Source organism: Triturus cristatus, chromosome 6 (genome assembly GCF_964204655.1).
Source record: "Triturus cristatus chromosome 6, aTriCri1.1, whole genome shotgun sequence".
Taxonomy (NCBI): Eukaryota; Metazoa; Chordata; class Amphibia; order Caudata; family Salamandridae; genus Triturus; species Triturus cristatus.
In genome coordinates this window covers 614,139,252-614,157,843 of record NC_140589.1, presented here as the reverse complement: position 1 = coordinate 614,157,843, position 18,592 = coordinate 614,139,252, and the positions used below count along the sequence as shown (strand labels likewise).

The 18,592-nt window shown below is 39.2% G+C and overlaps 1 protein-coding gene across 2 annotated transcripts in view; it reads left to right on the top strand.

Moving 5' to 3' along the window:
- RARS2 (arginyl-tRNA synthetase 2, mitochondrial) overlaps positions 1–18,592 on the top strand; it is a 201,638-nt gene that overhangs the window by 112,455 nt on the left and 70,591 nt on the right. For both annotated transcript variants that reach the window (XM_085611098.1, XM_085611097.1), the window contains 2 exons: positions 10,198–10,304; positions 14,370–14,465. In XM_085611098.1, coding sequence (XP_085467224.1) covers positions 10,198–10,304; positions 14,370–14,465 — 203 coding nt within the window. The remainder of the gene's footprint in view (positions 1–10,197; positions 10,305–14,369; positions 14,466–18,592) is intronic.

The following is an 18,592-nucleotide window of genomic DNA, read 5'->3' as shown; positions in this document are numbered from 1 at the left end:
TCAGGACCAAAGGGTCATTTTCTCAACTCTGTATTGTGAGCTAGGGGTTCAGAGTATAACTTGTTTTAAGGCACAGGGGAATGTTAATCATAATAATTTAACTACTGTAATTCCAACTAGCCCATCAAAGTATATTGTGATTAAAAGTTATTATCTATGTGCCCCTGCTAAGGGTAAGCTTGTGCTTAAAAAGTAGGAATATTGTGGGTTAAAAAGCCTGAATTTTTAGAGAAAACAGCGGTGCTCTACCTCAGAATTTCGTGACCGAAGTAATCTATGATTCTGTGAGACAGGCATAAAGATTACCTTAAATCACCTTCTGTGATAAAAAGAGGAGAATAAAGCGTAATTTAGAAATAAATCCTACATGGATTTTTACGCGTAGAAAGAAATCCTTTTCACGCACAGTGGTGGCTATAAAATTGGAGTCAACAGAGCAATGTAATTGTCAAATAACAATGCTTCTCTGTCAGAGGAATATATAAAGGTGGCAGAAGTTTTAGAACAAAACGCTCGTATCATATCATTCTAGCTATGGTTAAAAGTGTTATGGACATTGTCCTGTTCTCTGGGCCAATGTTATATCTTACCCATATAATCTGTGTCTTTGCACTGGGAAGTTTTTACAAACTCGAACTGGAAAAAATCTGTGTTTCTTTCAATGTTTTGCCTCAACAGGATCTGTATACGCTTGTTGCTATATTTTCTGTAATTAAAAGGATCAAAATCTATGATGTACATCCCAGTTTGAAATGGTAACCCTCTATATTAGCATGCATATTACAGTCAAAATGCACTGTATGTGTCTGCCTGAGTGTTTATTAGGTAGTGCAAATATGACCATATATTATATCACAGGACTAATGTTCATATGCTGCCATTATTGGTATAGCGTGACACCTTCTTTTTATTTATCAGGTTGCCGCTTGCCCCTTGGTTCCACTTTGACATACAGAGGCACTATGAGTAGTTTCTGAGAAGGGCTATTTGATGGATCAATCGTATTACAGCAAACATAGACCAGCGCTCTTACTTATGAGGAGGTTATTAGTATAGCATAACGCCTATTCCATTATCAAGTTACCGCTTACAACTGGGATCCACTTTTACGTGCAAAACCTCTATGCATAGTTTCTGAGAAAGGTTATTCAGTCGGTTGAGCGTTTTACAGGAGACATCGAGCGGCGCTCTTACTTATAAGGAGATTATCGCTATGGTCTATTATCGCGATTAAGCGATTTACTTATTCCAAATTATTGGTGTATTCCATAATGGAACTTAAAGCAGCGCTGTTATATCACTCTAGTTGTCATTTCTTATATCAAAGTCCTACGCTTATGTGGTAAAAATAGTGACCTACTGCAGAGCATTAATATATAAAAAAAATCACACTGAATATTGCGAATATTTATTCAGTTTGTAAGCATGTTATAGTGCATGTATCTATTAATGCACTCCGTTTGAAACTATTTGGTAAAGATTTGAAAGAAGGCACGGTAAGGACGCTTTCTGTTATTAGTTGGAGTTTAAACAAAGGCTCGATAAATCTCTCCCTCCCCCAACAGTCTGCTTACCTATTCTGGTAGAATCCCGAGCATCCAACTATGTTTGCTCCTGTCGGAGAGAATCACCGATTCGTGTTCACAAGTTTATATGACATCTCAGCAAAGTGCGTCTCGCATAGTGTCCTCGCGATATTTAAGTAAGACGGTCTAGATGACCTAGTGATGTTTAGTGCAGGTGCCATATTGTAACAATGGTTCTACATATATATATATATATATATATATATATATATATATATATATATATATATATATATATATATAGAGGTCAAATGGTACTGCACCCTGCAACATGGCTAGGTAAAAAAAATTGGCATTTAAAATGTCAATAACTCCAACTCCAACCAATGCGAGACTGATTGCATTTCCAATGCAATAGGTCTTGTATTTGTTAAAGTTAGAGCTGGAAATTGACAAGGTTTTTCAACTTTCGCTTTTTTTATTCCATTGGCAATAGTGCTAATCAAATATAATAACTCCACTGCAAATAAAAAAACAAAAGTAAAAAACATATGTGCGACCTATTGCATTGCAAATGCTTGTTGAATTTGGCAGGCAGTCCCTCCACCAGGGCAACAGAGTCATTTACTCTGTCGTCCTGGCAGAACAAAGGGCTGTCCACCAGTGAATAAATGAGCGCCATAGCTCCTTTTAAGACTGAGATAGGAGCCACAATCATCTTTATATCACTTAATACATAAAACAGTCCATGGGTAATGTTCTTCTATTGATTGAGAATGCAAAACTTAATATCCCCTTGTGTCTCTCAATTTTTACTTTGAACCTTGGCTCCCACTCTCTAATTTCCAAAATCTAGCTGCAAGAAAATGGAGGTTTCTAAGTATCTAGCTGTCTAGGCTGCTACTGCCATTTGTCCTAGTTTCTAGGCAGTCGATTGTCTGGAGGAAAATAGCACAGTGAATCTCTGACACAACTACAGTTTATCTGTGTTATTAACAATCATTGACAATGTCCATAGGCCTTGCCTTTGAGACCAATTGGCTCTGCCAACGCCTTCTCTTCATGCTGTACAGCAGCATCAAAAATTGCATCATGACGCTTGCGTATAATGTTGGCGCATCTTTTCTTTTTTTTATTAATCTACCAGAGATGGATCAGTAAATAAAAAAAATATATGGAAGTAAAGTAGTGTGAAAACATTTTATTTATAAAGTGGTAGGGCCTCCAGAAATTTGCTGTCTGGCCCTACAAAAAAAGTAAAATAAAAAAAAAGAATACTACTTGGATTGAGGGGGTGGAGAGAAGGCGGGCAGTGGTGGAGCTGGTCAGGGCCCGGAGTGGGTTGGAGGAGAAAGGTAAAAGAAGCACACAAGGGACATGAGGAATGAGAAGGGCGGTGGGGGCGCACACGAGAAAGAGAACGGCACAGGGTGAAAAGAGAAGCACATGGGCAAGAACCACACAGGGTTGGGGAAGAAAATCACACGGGCTAGAGAGTACAACACGTAGTGCTTGGGGGAGAAAAGCACACAGACAACAAAGAACAACATGAGGCATCATGGGAAAGGAAGCACATGAGGGACACAGCTGAAATCACATGCACTCTCATAGAGCGCCTAAGCAAAAGAAAAAAGTTGTTACCTAAAAGTGAGCAGTGGAGGGACACGTAAAAAGGCTATGCTCCAGGGAAGAGGTGAACACAAGATGGACTAGGCAAGCCATTAAATAAGAAGCAAACAAATGAGTGACAATATAGCCAGCAACTGGTAAAAAACGGGTGGGCTTTTACCTCATTGTATGTTCTTGGTAAGCTGATAGTAGGTCTTTTGGAACCAGAAAGCTTGCCGTGTCTGATGGGCTACATCGAAAAACTGTAAAATAAATATATAAAATAGATTTACTTCTATAGCTACAGATAGCCTCACATCTTTGGGGTCCACGCCAGAAATGAACACAACTGCCATGCTATTGTCACTCATTATCAGGAAATGCTAGTGATAGAGCAGGGTTTATTGTATCTCAGTATCTTGATAAAAGCATCAAACAAAGTCTCTCACTGGTCGTATGGACCTTTGATTGTCGACTTGAAGTGCAAGTTAGGAGCTAACATTAGAAATATATTGCAAGCACAGGTAAACTGATATGACTTCACAAAGATGACAGAGAGGATGTTGTCCAAACCTTAAGGACTGTATGGACAAACAAAATTCAGGTTACGTATCAAATCAGTCAGCAAAATTGATAAAAGAATATGGTAAGAATGTACATTTTGAAATCTCCATGCAGTCCTTCTTGATGTATAATCAAAAAGAATATGCAAAACAGAATAACATACAACAAACAAAATATGACCCAAGCAGGTTCTATAAAGGCACTTCCCTATTCTAAATTAAGTATTGAAAATAGCAAGGGGAAATTCAAAGAGTATGAACCCGGTTTAAGGTTCAATGGAAAGAGTTTGAGTATTCAAGCATAAAGCTTAACACTTTGGGCAAAGGAAATCAGCAAAGTTGAAAATAGGTATTTTTTCAGCAAAGTCACGATAGGGACTGAACTGCTATTATAAAAACAAAAGACACAGAATTAAAGCCTGAAAGGAGTCTCCAGAAGGCCTTTCCTTATCATCTTCCAAACAAAAGACAGTGTTCTCGGGGAGCAGGTATACTCCCTAACTTTCCCAGCTTCCATAAAGAAGTAATCATCTGGATATCTTGTAAGTAACATCTGTCTGGTCTGCCTGTTAGAGGATTGTATCTCCCACCATCTAAGTCTTCAAATCTGATGCCAAAAGTTAATTAGAAAATTAGTAAGCTGATAGAATACAATGAAACCATTCCAAGCTAACAAGAACATAGATAGGACACCTGCAAAGAAAAGAAAAACAAGACACTTGCAAAGCACTTTTATAAACATAATGTGTGTAATGAGGCCTGGTTACAGGTTAGGCCAACATTAGATTTTAACAAGTTCTAAATGAATACAGGGGGAAGCAAAATACCTTGCCTGGTCCACGCCGCCACCGCCAGGAGTCTACCGCCATCACCGCCAGCAGTAGCGGGCCACATCTTCCGCGTCGCCGCCCCGGGACTCGAACTCCCGGCAGCCCCAGCGGCGGCGCGCTGAGCTCACGCTGCACAAGCGCCAGGAGGCGCCTACAAGTATCGTAGAGGCCCGCTTCGCGGGACGCGCGCGGGACGTGCCGGGCGAAGCCCGGGCAAAGGGCGGGCCCTCTGTGGCCCTCAGAGGCCAGAAGAGACAGGACTGGGCCACGGACTTTGTACGCATTTAATGCAGACCCTGTGCATGGTGCTCTGTAACGTGTATAACTGTAAGTGTTATCAGAAGCTAGCTGTCTGGTACAATCCCTGGTAAACGTGCTCTGACTTAAGGATTACTGTTAGGGTTGTTAACATGGCCAAGGTCAAGACGAACAAACCCATCATGGGGGCTGGTTCTATGGAGAACTATCTTGTGCAAAAGGTGAACCAAATTAATAATACCCGTAGAGCTTCCTTAGGGCGAGGCAATGACTCCGATGTATGTGCAGAGCTGCCCTCTCCTTTGGTGTTTATAGCTCCAATAGACGGACAGGATGGGGGTAGTGGGGCTGTTGTAACTAATGAAGCACAAACACATGCAGATCAGACTGTAGATCACTTAGAATTAGTACCTGAATTAATAGAGGAAGAGACATCACTCTTATCGCCCCACCATAGACCAGTGAGACTGTATAGGAAGGTACAAGCTAAGCGAGGGGGGAAGAACTGCAAGCTTAGAACAGGGAGGGGGAATAGAGTCTCTAATAGTGGGGTATTGCAAAAGGATTTAGAGGAGGGTAGTGGCATGGGTGGAACCAGCTCTAATATTGCCCCAGAACCACTTACTCTCCTACTTCACTCTTTGGAGGGAAAAATAGAGACAAAAATTACTGAGCTGATGCAACCTTTGCTAGCCAAATTAGACATAATGGCCTTGGAAGTGGAAAGATTAGGTGGGCTGCTAAAATCGCACCTGGTTGGAGCATCAGGTAAATCAGACGTAGCAAATAATAAACTAATCGTGGAGGATCTGGGAATAAATAGAGGAAATTTACCAAATATTTTATTAGATAATAGGCAGATTAATAGGCAGAATATATTGGCTGTTGCTGAATCTGTCCCATCGGATCCTAATATATCAACTATGCAGAATACCACTGATACTGGAACCTCTGAGGGAAAGTTGGCTTACAGCCATGTAAAGAAAAGTCGTCATGTAAATCTTCCACCTGAATGTGCACCTTATGTGGCTGTACTCACAAATGTCCCACCCATTCAGCCTCATGCATATCAGGTGTCTGAAGAGAGTCATGATTCTTTAAAGAATAGGACGGTCTTTTGGCTTAATAAGAACTGTGGGTTTCCCGTTAAATTTGCCGATCAAATATTAACAACAAGAAGGGTGAGTTGGATCGGTCCATCTAGTAAGGCAACAAATGGTGATTGTATTATCATCAATTTTAGGCATCCTCAACATGCTGCCACAGTTTTACTTAGAGCCGCTGCATTGGCCAACATACCTAATAGTATCTGTATACGCCCGCTGGGGTTTTTTTACTCCCATTTGATTAGAAATCCACCAACCCCTGGCCCTTTTAGATCACGTATACTCTCACAGTCACTGGCTTCTAATGGAGAATATGTACACAATGTGGGATTACAGAGAGATAATGGCTTTAATATTGTAACTCACAACAGATTTGATGCCCTTTCGGGATTAGAGTTATGTGACTGACATGAGGTATCTGTTGGGCAGGCAACTCGGAGGTCAGAGGTTTTGGAACGTATGGAGAGTATCTCGGCTGTCAGAAACTCTAATAATATAATTTCCTGGAATATTGCGGGCCTAGGTACTAAAATGGGGGACTGCAACTGGATTGAGTACATTAAGAAGTACCAAGTTATCTGTTTACAGGAAACTTGGTCAATCGATTGTAATTACTTCCTGGAAGGGTATAAGGCCTATTATGCCCCGGCAGTAGCAACTACTAGGGGTAAACCTAAAGGGGGCATGGTTGTGTTTATCTCTATAGTACTATGTTGTAAGGTACGGAGAATCATAACAAACCACACTGGCATCATTGGGTTAGTTTTAATAGGAGATAACTGTATGGCCGGCCTGGTCAATTTTTATAACGCCACTAACTGTAGCACTAATTCTAGTCAGATAGTAACACTGAATACTTTTATCAGTAACTCCATGAAGGATTGTATTCATAACCTCATGGTGGTGGGGGATTTTAATGTCCATCCCTGTGGAGACCCTCTTTTTAAAATGATTACGGAACTTAATTGCCCGTACTGTGAGAATTTCCATTTTGAGCACTCAACTGAGGGGGAATATCTCAATGATATGCTTAATGAGTTAGATTTAACTCCTATGATGGCGTTAATGGCCCCGAATAAGCGCTTTGATACCCCAACATTTAAGGGGAATGGTAGGGCAACTTTTATAGATTTTATTCTGTTAACACCTGTTATGCAGTCCGTTGTGGGATTCTTCTCTATTGAAGCTAGTGAATTTAGTGACCATAATCCACTCACTGCTCTTATGAGGGGTCCACTGATAGTTAAAGAAAGAGTGGATTCCTTTATTGGTAGGGTGAACACCACAGATGGCAGACGTCGATTGAGATTGTCCATGGTAACCCCTGATCGGCTGTACAACGAAATCAAAGCCACATGTGCTGACGAAATCACGTTATGCACACAAGAGGGTGCACTCCCAAACATTGTCCTAAATGCTTTCAACTGTCTAGCGGTGAAGGTATCTCAGCTATTATCAGTACCTATAAAAAAAATCGGATTTCAAAAAAGGTCCTAGGTGGTTTAATCAGGATTGTTCAAAAGCCGCCAGAAATTTAAGAGTAGCATTGGCGTCTAAACCTAGGATAAAAGCTGATGTTCAGCAGTGTAGAAAGACTTACAAAAATATTATCTCAAGACATAAGGAATCTCTCAGGGAAGAGGCGTGGTCAGAGATCTTAGATCCTGCCACCCTTCGAAGTAGTACTGGATTCTGGGCCTTAATGAGGAAACCATTCTTGGCACAGGACCCGGGAGATGGCACTGAAAGCTATATATCCAAGGAGGAGTGGGAAGTGCACTTTAAGAAGTTGTACTGCTGTACAGGGGACAAGAATACGACTTCAACCTGCAGCAATACCGGTGCACAGATTGTTTTTAACAGAGGTGAAGTTTTGGAGGGCATACAGGGTATCACAGGCGGAAAAGCTCCCGGTCCGGATGGGATTCCCCCTGATTTATTTAAATCTGATCCTAGTTTTTGGGCACCCATTCTAGAGTCTGTTTTTAATGCTGCTGTAAAAGAAGGCTGCCCACGATCATGGGGTGTTTCTACCATTGTCCCGGTCTTCAAAAAGGGTGACAAAGGTAGCCCACACTGCTATCGACCGATTTCTTTAATAGACTCTATGGTCAAGATTGTAGGAAGAATTGTACTGCAAAGACTGTCAGACTGGGTGGAGGAAAAGAATATTACGTCTCCCTCGCAGTACGGTTTTTGTAAAGGCCGTTCGACAATAACTCAATGCCTTAACCTCTTCCTGATCTTAAGTAAATATACCATAATACAGAAAGGTACCATTCATCTTGCCTTCATGGACTTGTCCTCCGCTTTCGACTGAGTTAACCGGGGAAAGCTGTGGCAGTCCATGAGGTCGAAAGGGGTTGATAGCGGTTTGGTCGATTTTCTGGTTGCCCTACACTGTAACACCAGTGCCAATGTGAGATACTCCTTGGATCTGAGTGTATCAAATAATTTTAGTATTGGAAAGGGTGTCCGGCAGGGTTGTATCCTGGCCCCTTTTCTTTTTAACTTTTACATTAACGACCTAGATGGTGTGTTGCAGGATGTTTGTGCTGACTGCCCAAGAGTTGGCAGGCGTGGAATTCCAATACTTCTTTATGCAGATGATGCAGTACTTGTATCTAGAACAGAGAGGGGACTTCAATCACTGTTAACAGTATTTAATTCATTTATGAGAGATAGAGACCTCTTGGTAAATAATACTAAATCCTTTGTATTACAAATTGGTCAGCAACCAAAAAAACCCTTCCCTTTTAGGATTGGTGAAGAAATAATCCCCCTAACTAAAACATTCTCTTACTTAGGAGTTCTCTTTGACACAAAATTAAACTGGGAACCTCATCTTGTAAGGAAAAAAGGAGAAATGGTGAGGGTTAATGCTTCCATTTTTAACTTTGCTACTAAACTGGGGAAAAAACCTATTTGTGCTATGTTGAAACTGTACAATGCTAAGTCTGTGGCAACTGCATCCTATGGTAGCGAAATTTGGGGGTATGTCAATGGAGAGCAATTACAGATTGTTGAAAATCGATTTATGAAGCGTCTCTTGTGTGTCCCCACTGGTACAGCTAACCTCGTTGTACACGAGGAGCTGGGGTCTCAATATCTATGTGATTTGCATTCCTTACGCCCTCTGATGTTTTGGCTTAAAATTTGGCTAAATGAGGACATACCCCTAACACATTTAATCATTAAGGATTTCTTGTCACTGGACAAAGCCCTGAACTTTTTGCCAATCCACAACTAATCTCAATGGGAGATCTGGAGTCCATTAAACAAGCATTTTTGTTGGACAGGAGGACTGTGAGAGAAGAAGTGGAGCTTCAGAAACCGAGTGTGAGAAAGTTTGTTATGCTAAAGACTACCGCGGCCATTGAGCCATATTTGGAAGGGTCTTTGACTTCACATGAGAAATTTTTACTGACCAGATTTAGGTTTAACCTGTTCCATCATCTGCTTATTCGACCCAAGTGTGATATTTTTAATAAATTGGCAGCGCCTTGCGGCTGCGACGGAAAGTCTCCGCAGGATATGCTGCATTTTATTTTTTTATGTAAATTTTATGAATTTCCACGTAAACAATATTTAGTGATTCTTTTAAAAAAACTTGGTTTTAAACAAATCAGGCCGGCACTTTTGTATTTGCAGCTTTTGCACAGTGACAGTATCCTCCAACTCAAGGAGGTTTTAAAACTATGCATTAGATTGAGAAACTGCCTGGACCAGTGAAACTATGTCCCACTTTTGTGCCTATATTTTCAAAGTACTCTCTTCCTGCACTTGTACCGGATGAAATGGTTGGTTCTTCTGTGACAATGTATTGTATATTTTATGTGTCTTTTATGGTTAGCAAATAACCGAAATATAGTTTTTTGATGATGATGATGAATACAGTTAGCATATGTAATTATATGAAATGCAAGGTTACAAAAAGCATACATTTTCCTCCATGGAAAATACATTTATTATAATTCAGCTAAATATACGAGTAGCTCTCATTAAAAGGAATATGCAGCCACTTACTAAAAGTGATTAATAAAATGCACACATTTAATACAATTTAACACAATATAAGTTATAAATAAACGGGATGGGGGTTAAATTATACTGCTTCGGTAGTGATGCAAATTTGCTTCAACTATAATTTAGGGTACTTGGAAGAACCTGCCATTGCAGGAATTAGTTCTGTCAATTCCTTGAGCACAAAAAAACGTAAGGGGCTGAAATGTTGAGCTACAATCTTTTCCCTTTCGAGATAGCTAATGATATATTTTTGTCTTTTTTTCCTTGCTGGATGCTTCAGCGTCTAGGTGTGCATTTTGATGAATTTTCTGGAGAGTCTTTTTACCAACAAAAATCCCAGGATGTATTACAGCTGCTGCGAAATAAAGGACTGCTGCGTACATCAGCGTAAGATTGTCAATGTATAACAATTATGCAAACTGATATTTTTGAATTGCCCCATATTTAGATGATTTTAAACTATTTATGATAGAAAATTCCTTCTTTTAGGGCAAAAAGATTGAGTAACTGAGGTGTGTGCATCTTAACTTGTCACAATGTAGTTATATACCTCACGCATGCATGCAGTGGTCACAGCCCTCCCCTTCTGAACATCATTTAACACAAGTATACTAATTTAATTTGTTCTACATTAGAAATGTGAGTTTGCTGTTCAAAGGCATGCATTTTGTGGTTATTAGTCATTACGATGTTTATATATGGTTTAAAAAAATACTGCCTCATTCTTTGGACAGATCACTGCAAATTAAATAATTTATCATGGCGATTTATAACTCTTGGTACATTCTGTCACATATTTTTACCCCCTTCCAAGTTCTTTCCTGGTTTTGAGATCTACATAAATAGTTTTTCTCCATAAGCCTCTGTACCTTCTTTTTCGTTTTAATAAAATCATGAGATTTGCACAGTTATAGATACTAGTCCAAATGTCTATTTCCAAATTAATCTAGCAATAAGTTATGCCGTAAACTACTAAACCGCTTGGTAACAGTTGTCAATTTTATCACTAATGTGAATCTGGTAAATCTAAGGTTATTAAAGCGCTCAAGTATTGAATGAAACCTGGTGAACATTAACACATTCTAATAGTGAATGCAACTTGAGTAGATAAAATAGTGTGTGCAAAGAGTGCAAATATCACTAATAAACAACAGTAGTTTTATGGAGGTATATTGACAGTGCATTTGAGCCTTTAATGAAACTTTGTCTAAATTGGTACTTGAACAGTAAATTATATTTTAAGTTGTACCAATTTTACGATTCATTTTTCTGCATTCAAATTTTATTTGTCAAAACATTGTGCTGGAGAGCGAAGAAAAGGAGCAATCAGATAACAAGTAGTTAAACAAATAATGCCTAGCACTTTCGTTGACTATGTATGTAACAAGTAATAACCTCCACAACTTTCTGCTTGGATGAAACTCCCTCATGCATTGCATATGAGAACTGTTCAATGTTGGGTGGTAACAACAACTAGGTTATTTTTTATGATAATACGGATTCATGGCATGGGAATTAACATGTTAAACTATTGCCAATTGAGTGGTATTAAGCCTATTTCAAGAGGAATAAATGATGATTCAGGAATCAAACCTGTCACTTGCCAGTCGTACACCCCAACGAGGTTTGTTAACCCACTAAGTTCAGTTTATTTAGACCTGTGCTTGAGTGAAGCCTCAAAAAAGCATATAAAGCAAATAATATTAGCTAATAATAATTTATTGTGAATCCCCAATTTCAGGATACAGACCAGAGGAGGGCGATTCTTTTCTGTACTGGGACCAAAAGCCTGGAACCAGCTCCCACTTTCTTTAAGACAAGTGGAAAATGACGCCTTGTTCAGAAAATCTCTTAAAACTTTCCTTTTTTCGACCATTAGTTGGGATGCCATCAAAGGGATAGAGGATGCCACTTTTACCCAGTTCTAGGCTCTCAATGCCAAGATGCCCTGTTTCTGGGGTGATTTTTGCACTTTACAAATGCCTAATTTCATATGTTGCAACTTCCTGGTGAGCAGACTATAAACATACCTTTGGCCAACAGTCGGACAAGAGCACCTTTCTGGACATGCAGTAGTAAATACTTTTTTTATTGTCTTTATTAGTTTTCAATTATAGCAAACAGACAACAATAGCAAGCTGTGAAATCACATCACCGAGCATGTCATAAGCACATAGTAGCAATATCACACGTCATCACAATGCACAAGTATAACAGTGTTCTGTAGAACTGAAATGCGTTTGAGTGGAATATAGGTGGATAAGTCAGTAGTTATGGGGAAAAAAGCGGATTTCATTACTAATCAGTAGAGTCATGTTCAAGGGTCTGAAGATATTTGCGGAAAGGCTGCCAAATATCCCTGGGGTGAGACGGAAGCGGTTGAAGAAGGGCATAGTCTTCACTAACGTGGTCACAGTATGTGAGGAAGTATGCAGTAGTTATAAGTGGCTGTGAATCCACCCAGAATCTGGCAAAATTGCTGCTAAGGCACCCCTTGGTATGAAACAGAACCAATGATAAAAGAAAGGCACTCTTTACCCTAATTATGCAGTTCCATTACTCATTTAAAACATACCCCCAAAACACAAGGTGACCATTTACAAACACTAGAACGTAAAACCTACTTCAACAAAAGCATATTACAACATCCATTGAAATAAAAGCTTGCATCGTAGCACAACATGATCACTTAACACAACCGTGGCTCATTATGATGTCAATTATTGCCATAACCAAAATATGCTATTTGAGAGGCTCAAAATATTAAATGGGCAATTAAAAATTCATAAATGTACAATATTTTCGAAAAATAGAGCATCAGAACTTCTACAGCCAATATAATAGATTACCATCATTACCAGAATTTAAATCATCGTTTATCAATCCTAGAGCATAAGGAACTCGAATGTATAAGCTCTATCCGCTATGGCACTTGATGGCATCCATTATTGCTGTTGAAGAGGCATGATATTTGTAGTGATATCAAATCATTATATTGTTATTACAACCCAATATCGAACTGCTATCTATAAGGCATATCAAGCCGTCAATTTAGTAATTGAGAAATGTAAGCCCACATGTATAATTCTAGTCTTCTTTTTTATACTTTAAATATGATGCCTTGGATTAGTCTATCAGACATGCGGTAGCTAGTTCCAGGAGATTCCATGCAGCTTGGTTAGTCTCATCTAATGAGATGAAGAGAACTGGTGTTTTGTAAGTCATTATATAGTGCATGCCTCTCATACGTGTGCACTCCAAAACACACATGGTCCTTGTGGTGAGGCTCGTATTGTTCCACACGTTATGTTGGTTGTTTTGTGACTTACCTTTTGAGAGTTATATTATTGTATTGAATCAAAATAGGTATCCAGTTGGCTAGAGTTTCAGGATCCTCCACTTTTGCTATTAGATGTTGCTTTCTTGCATGTGAAATGTTTGAGGTCTGTAGTGCCCAGAGAGAGTAGTAGGAAAGAATCTATGACAAACAGGGCTGGACACTGGTAAACTTGAGGCACTGCTTGGTCAGAGACCTTACCTACTCAGTCCAGAGTATTAGCTTAATGTGTCTAGATGCTGGCCTGTGGTTTAGTGTGCCGTAGAAGCAATGCACTGCGGCCCATTAGTGCCATTACAATGCAGTTTAGTAGCTTAGTTTATTCGGATGCTGTGCACTGTGGTGGGGTTAATAGCCCTAGGTGGCCTTGCGTTCCTCAAATATAGTGCCATGTAGAGACCCATGGATGAAGTGCATTGTGTTGAGGGACTGTCTTTAGGGTGTAGTGTGTTACATTGATATTTCTATGATGCAGTTAGCGTACCAGTTAGCGTACCAGTGATGCCTTCCAACATGAATGGAATCCGGTATTTTGTGTTGCTTCTACATCCGTGGAACAGAAACCCTGGATATCCACATAACTGCACCATTATAAAATACTCCCTTTGTACTTGCTGAATCACTAGTGAAATGCTGAGTACGCACATTCTAATGGTGCAACATGAAATCTAGCTATGTCTGCGAATGACGTTTGCAATTCAAGAATAAACGGCAATGAAAGTCTCAGGATGGCCTTCTTCTCTTGAAGATATTTGCCTCTGCACTTGTATTAGGCTAACCGCTTTAGGTTATGTAGCTTCATCTTACATAAGCTTGCCTAAAAAATGTAAACAAGCAGAAAATGTCAATTAAAAAGGTGCAGGAGAAAAAGTCCAATTTAAGGGAACAGGAGTTTCTGTTCTTGACAAAATGGTGTTAGGAATGAAATTCAAATTTGGTCCTTTTTTGTTGTCCGTCACCACTGTGCCACTGAGTAGTCCTGTAATAAATGCCTTTCATGGTTATTCTTATAATTGTAAGACTGTCCATGAAGTGAGACGAGTTATAAACCTTCAAAGGGCGCTTTTCTGGTGCTCTGGTATCCTCTTCTATTAACTTATTTCCTTTTCTTGTAGGAAAGGAACAGGAGTCGTAGATCTGTCTGGACAGGGAGACCTCTCGTCTCACGCCACCCTTGTACGCAGCGATGGGACTTCACTTTACATTACAAGGCACGTGTATTTTTAATGCATTTTTGTTTGAAAGAAATCAATTTATAGCACTGGATAATGCTTCAATATGGTTGGCAATATCTATCGATATATATATATATATTTTCTCCTGGGTTTTTGGTTTGGAGATGAGCAGCCAAACCTTTCATGGTGGAAGCTATAAGGGCGATACCACCACGCCCTTTATTAACATCACTCAAGTTTTCTCCTCAATACAGAGAAAGGCCGCACTCCGAGACTCTGAGAATTTTTCCATTTATTTAGAAAACAGTGCTTGCCAAAGGAACGCGTTTTGACTGAAGCATTAGCCTTTGTCAACCTTAAAAGAGCCTCATTATTTCGTTGCTTAAATACTTTTCACATGTGTGCAGGTAAGTAAACATAGACAAAATACTTTCCATTTTCAAAACAACTAAAAAGTAGCATTACTTCATTTTTGTCTATTTTCACCTTCACATGTTAAAAGCAAATGTAATTCGTAAAAGAGCTCAGAAACAGTTCTGGAAGCTTATATTGACGAAAATATGTTCAATGCCCTTCCTTTTTGTTTCCGGTTAGTTGTGCATTGTGAGACTGTCACTTTCATCGAAATGTATTTCTCCTTAATAAGCTCCTTTATATCTTTTGACCCGATTCAGGAGCATAATACAATTTTAGTGCAGTCACAAAGTAAAACTTCTTTTGCATTCTTCGAAAACAACTTTCATATTTTCATTCCTCAACCATCAATGGCCAGCTTCTGGAACGTTGCAACTCGCAACCAAGCACTGTCAACCAATATTAAAGTCTCTTGCTCTCACTGCTCAGCTTGTACTTCTTGCAGTGCCTGACTCCGAGCACCTCAGTTCTCAAGAATGTATGGGCTTACTGCAGTGTATGCGCCCCCGCCAATGGTAGCCCATATGACTCCCAGCGCCGCACATACGCCGTGAATTATTCCCATTCCTCCTTTGTTTACTTGATGTGGTGCTCGGGTGCTCTCCTCCTCGTTAAATACTCTCCTGGGTTTGTGGTTTGGAGGTGAGCAGCCAAACCTTCGATGTGTGGTGCAAGCTATAAGGGTAATACCACCACGCCCTTTATTAACATCACTCAAGTTTTCTCCTCAATACAAAGAAAGGCCGCACTCCGAGACTCCGAGAATTTTCCATTTATTTAGAAAACAGCACTTGCCTAAGGAACGCGTTTCGGCTGAAGCATCAGCCTTTGTCAACCTTAAAAGAGCCTCATTTTTCTGTTGCTTAAATACTTTTTTGTTACTCAGGCATGCTCAAGGGTGACACAAGAAAGATACAAATTGCCTTTTCAACCATTTAATGACGCAATTGTGTTATTGTGTAAAAAGAGTTGGCTGCAATTATTAGTAGGATTAAACAAAGCATTGTAACCAGCATTACAAGAATAGTGAAGAGAATAAACAGTTCAACCATTATAATATTGCAGTGTGATTGATTATATTTATATTCTTATCTAATACTACCTACAATATTGACAGCACAGTGAGAGTACCCTTTGCCAGATCTTTTGGGACAAACCAGCCCTCCATAACTATGCATGATGTATCAGGAAGCTGATCTGGCGTAGAGCATTCCAGGATAACTGCCGAAGTGCTTCCCTGCCGAATTTGGCTCAGAGGTTGTTTATATAATAAAAGCACTGTTCTAAGCACTCTGTATCAAAGGTGCAGCGCTGATGGGATTGTTTGTCTTGAGACTCAGAGCTGTCTCCAACTGGACAACCAAATCCAAGGGCATTGCATTCAGTGTTCCTTACCCTTGGACAGCGTGTATGAACAGCATGATAAAATGCTTACTGAGAAATGTGGTGCATTCAGAGTAATTTCTAAATATGTTATTGTGTAAGTGCGAGGCATGCGAAAAGTTACATTTTAGAAAAAGATGTTAAGTTTAAATGTGTAACTAAAATGTAGACTTGTGTGTGGACCCTTTTGAACCTTACAACAACCTCAAACCCCAACACTTGACAATCTATTGTAAAGATGGATATGCTGTTCTTCACAAATTCCACATATGCTACAATATTATTTCTGCTGTAGTTACTTCTGAAGCACTCAGCTTGCCAAGTAGCTAAGGCTGCACCATATAAACTATAGAAAAAATCAGAGGTTAGCATTCAGTGTAACAATTGCAAGGCTGATATAATGTGCAGAAAATATGAAGACAAAGCTATTTATTCACCATTTATAGATTTCTGAGCTAACAAAGACTTGCACCCCTGCCATGCACTGCTTAGGACCTCACATATTACATCACTCATGATATTTTAAATGACATTTAGGACATCACTAATGGCATCTCAAATAACATCATTAATGACCTCACTGATGACTGATGATGTCATTCAAGCTTCTTCTGTACACTTTACTCTATATAGACTAGTATGGCATTAGATACCTGAAACTAAGTAAAAAATAGCTCAGAATAATATAAAACATCATTAATGCCATCACTGATACAACTTCCTTAGTTGTAGCAAGCATGTGTTCTGATCAACATTGACCCTATACCATACACTTCACAGGTAGCCTTGTCCACATTAACAATCAACCACATATATATTGCACACAGTGTTCAATATGTATACCGCTGTTCAGAGAGAGCCAAGTTCCTCAAGATATTCATTCATTCATTCATTTAAACTTTATTTCGGCAATGAGCCATAAAAGTCAACAAAAATTAATATAACATACATATATACAGTTCATCATATAAATGGGAGAAAATTACATTGAGTTGGCGATAAAATTTGTTTTGTAAATAACCCATAAGTACAGTACCGCATATAAAAACATAAATAACAATATATAAATTAATTAAAAACCAGAAACAATTGAATACATGGACTGGAGAGACAATAGGACATAAATGAAGCACAAGGTGGGGAAAAAGGTAAAAGCAGTGCATAAATCCAAATGTATTTACAACTTGTGACTAGATTTTTTCCGAATAAAATACACACTGTATAGAAATCTACTTATTCCAAAAACCACTAACTGAGAGGTGTTTGACTTGAGTATACACTCTGCCTCTTTGTAAGATCTAACCCCCATGTAATTACAAACAGGTTTGATCCAACAACCCCTTGGTTTTTTGTTTTTCGGGCAGAAAAAGAGTAAATGGGCAGCATCTTCTTTGGCCCCTAGAGAGCAGAGGGTACACAATTCAGGGCCTTTTACCTTCCCCCAGCATGATGTATATGCGTTAATCTGTAGAACACCATACCTAAACTGTAAGTATAATGATTTTGCTAATGGTGGACAGATCTCATCCATAAAATGCTCTAAACTAGGAGTATCTTTAAAAAGCAGAAATTCCATGGTCAGTTTGCCAAACGATGAGCTATACAATAGTTCACCGTTGACGTACGACCAGAAGGTATCCTTTACAAGCTTCCTAGAGGAGAATGACATATTCTGTGGAGCATCCCATAGGTGTGCAAGCCCTAATCTTTCATACCACTTTGAAACATACTTTACCCATGGTGTATTCAAATAACCATCAATCCGCGAGAGTTCAACAAAACCATTTTTATAGACACTCAGTTCCGGGGTTACCCATAGTCTGACCCAATACAACAACGGTCTTAAAATTACTTGGTAGTCTATTTTTTTTAAGGTTAATATCTAAAAATACAGGAACCAAAGGGGTTCTAGTTGGTATCTTTAGTAGGCTACGCACAAAGTAATTTTCCAGTTTTCCAAAAGTATTGTTACAATAGTATCCCCAAACCTCAGCACCATAAAGTGCTGCCGATTGTGCCTTGGCTTTGTATACTTCTAGAGCCGGTGATATAGCCTTGGAGTAGCTAGCTCCATGAACTCTTAGGATGGGCATTGAATTTTGTTTGAGGGATAAGGAACTTTTATCTATCTGTCCTTTCCATGACAGGTTACTGTCCAATAAGATCCCCAAATAGGTAAAACTCTCAACCTGTTCTAGTTTTTTATTTTCAAGGAACAGTTTACTCCTAAGGGATTTTTTGGAGTTTATGGACATGTACTTAGTTTTACTAGGGTTTATTTCTAACCCCTTCCCCTAACAATATTTTTGAAAAGTATCAACCAAGTTTTGTAAGCCTCTCGGTGTTTGGGAGATAAGGATAGTGTC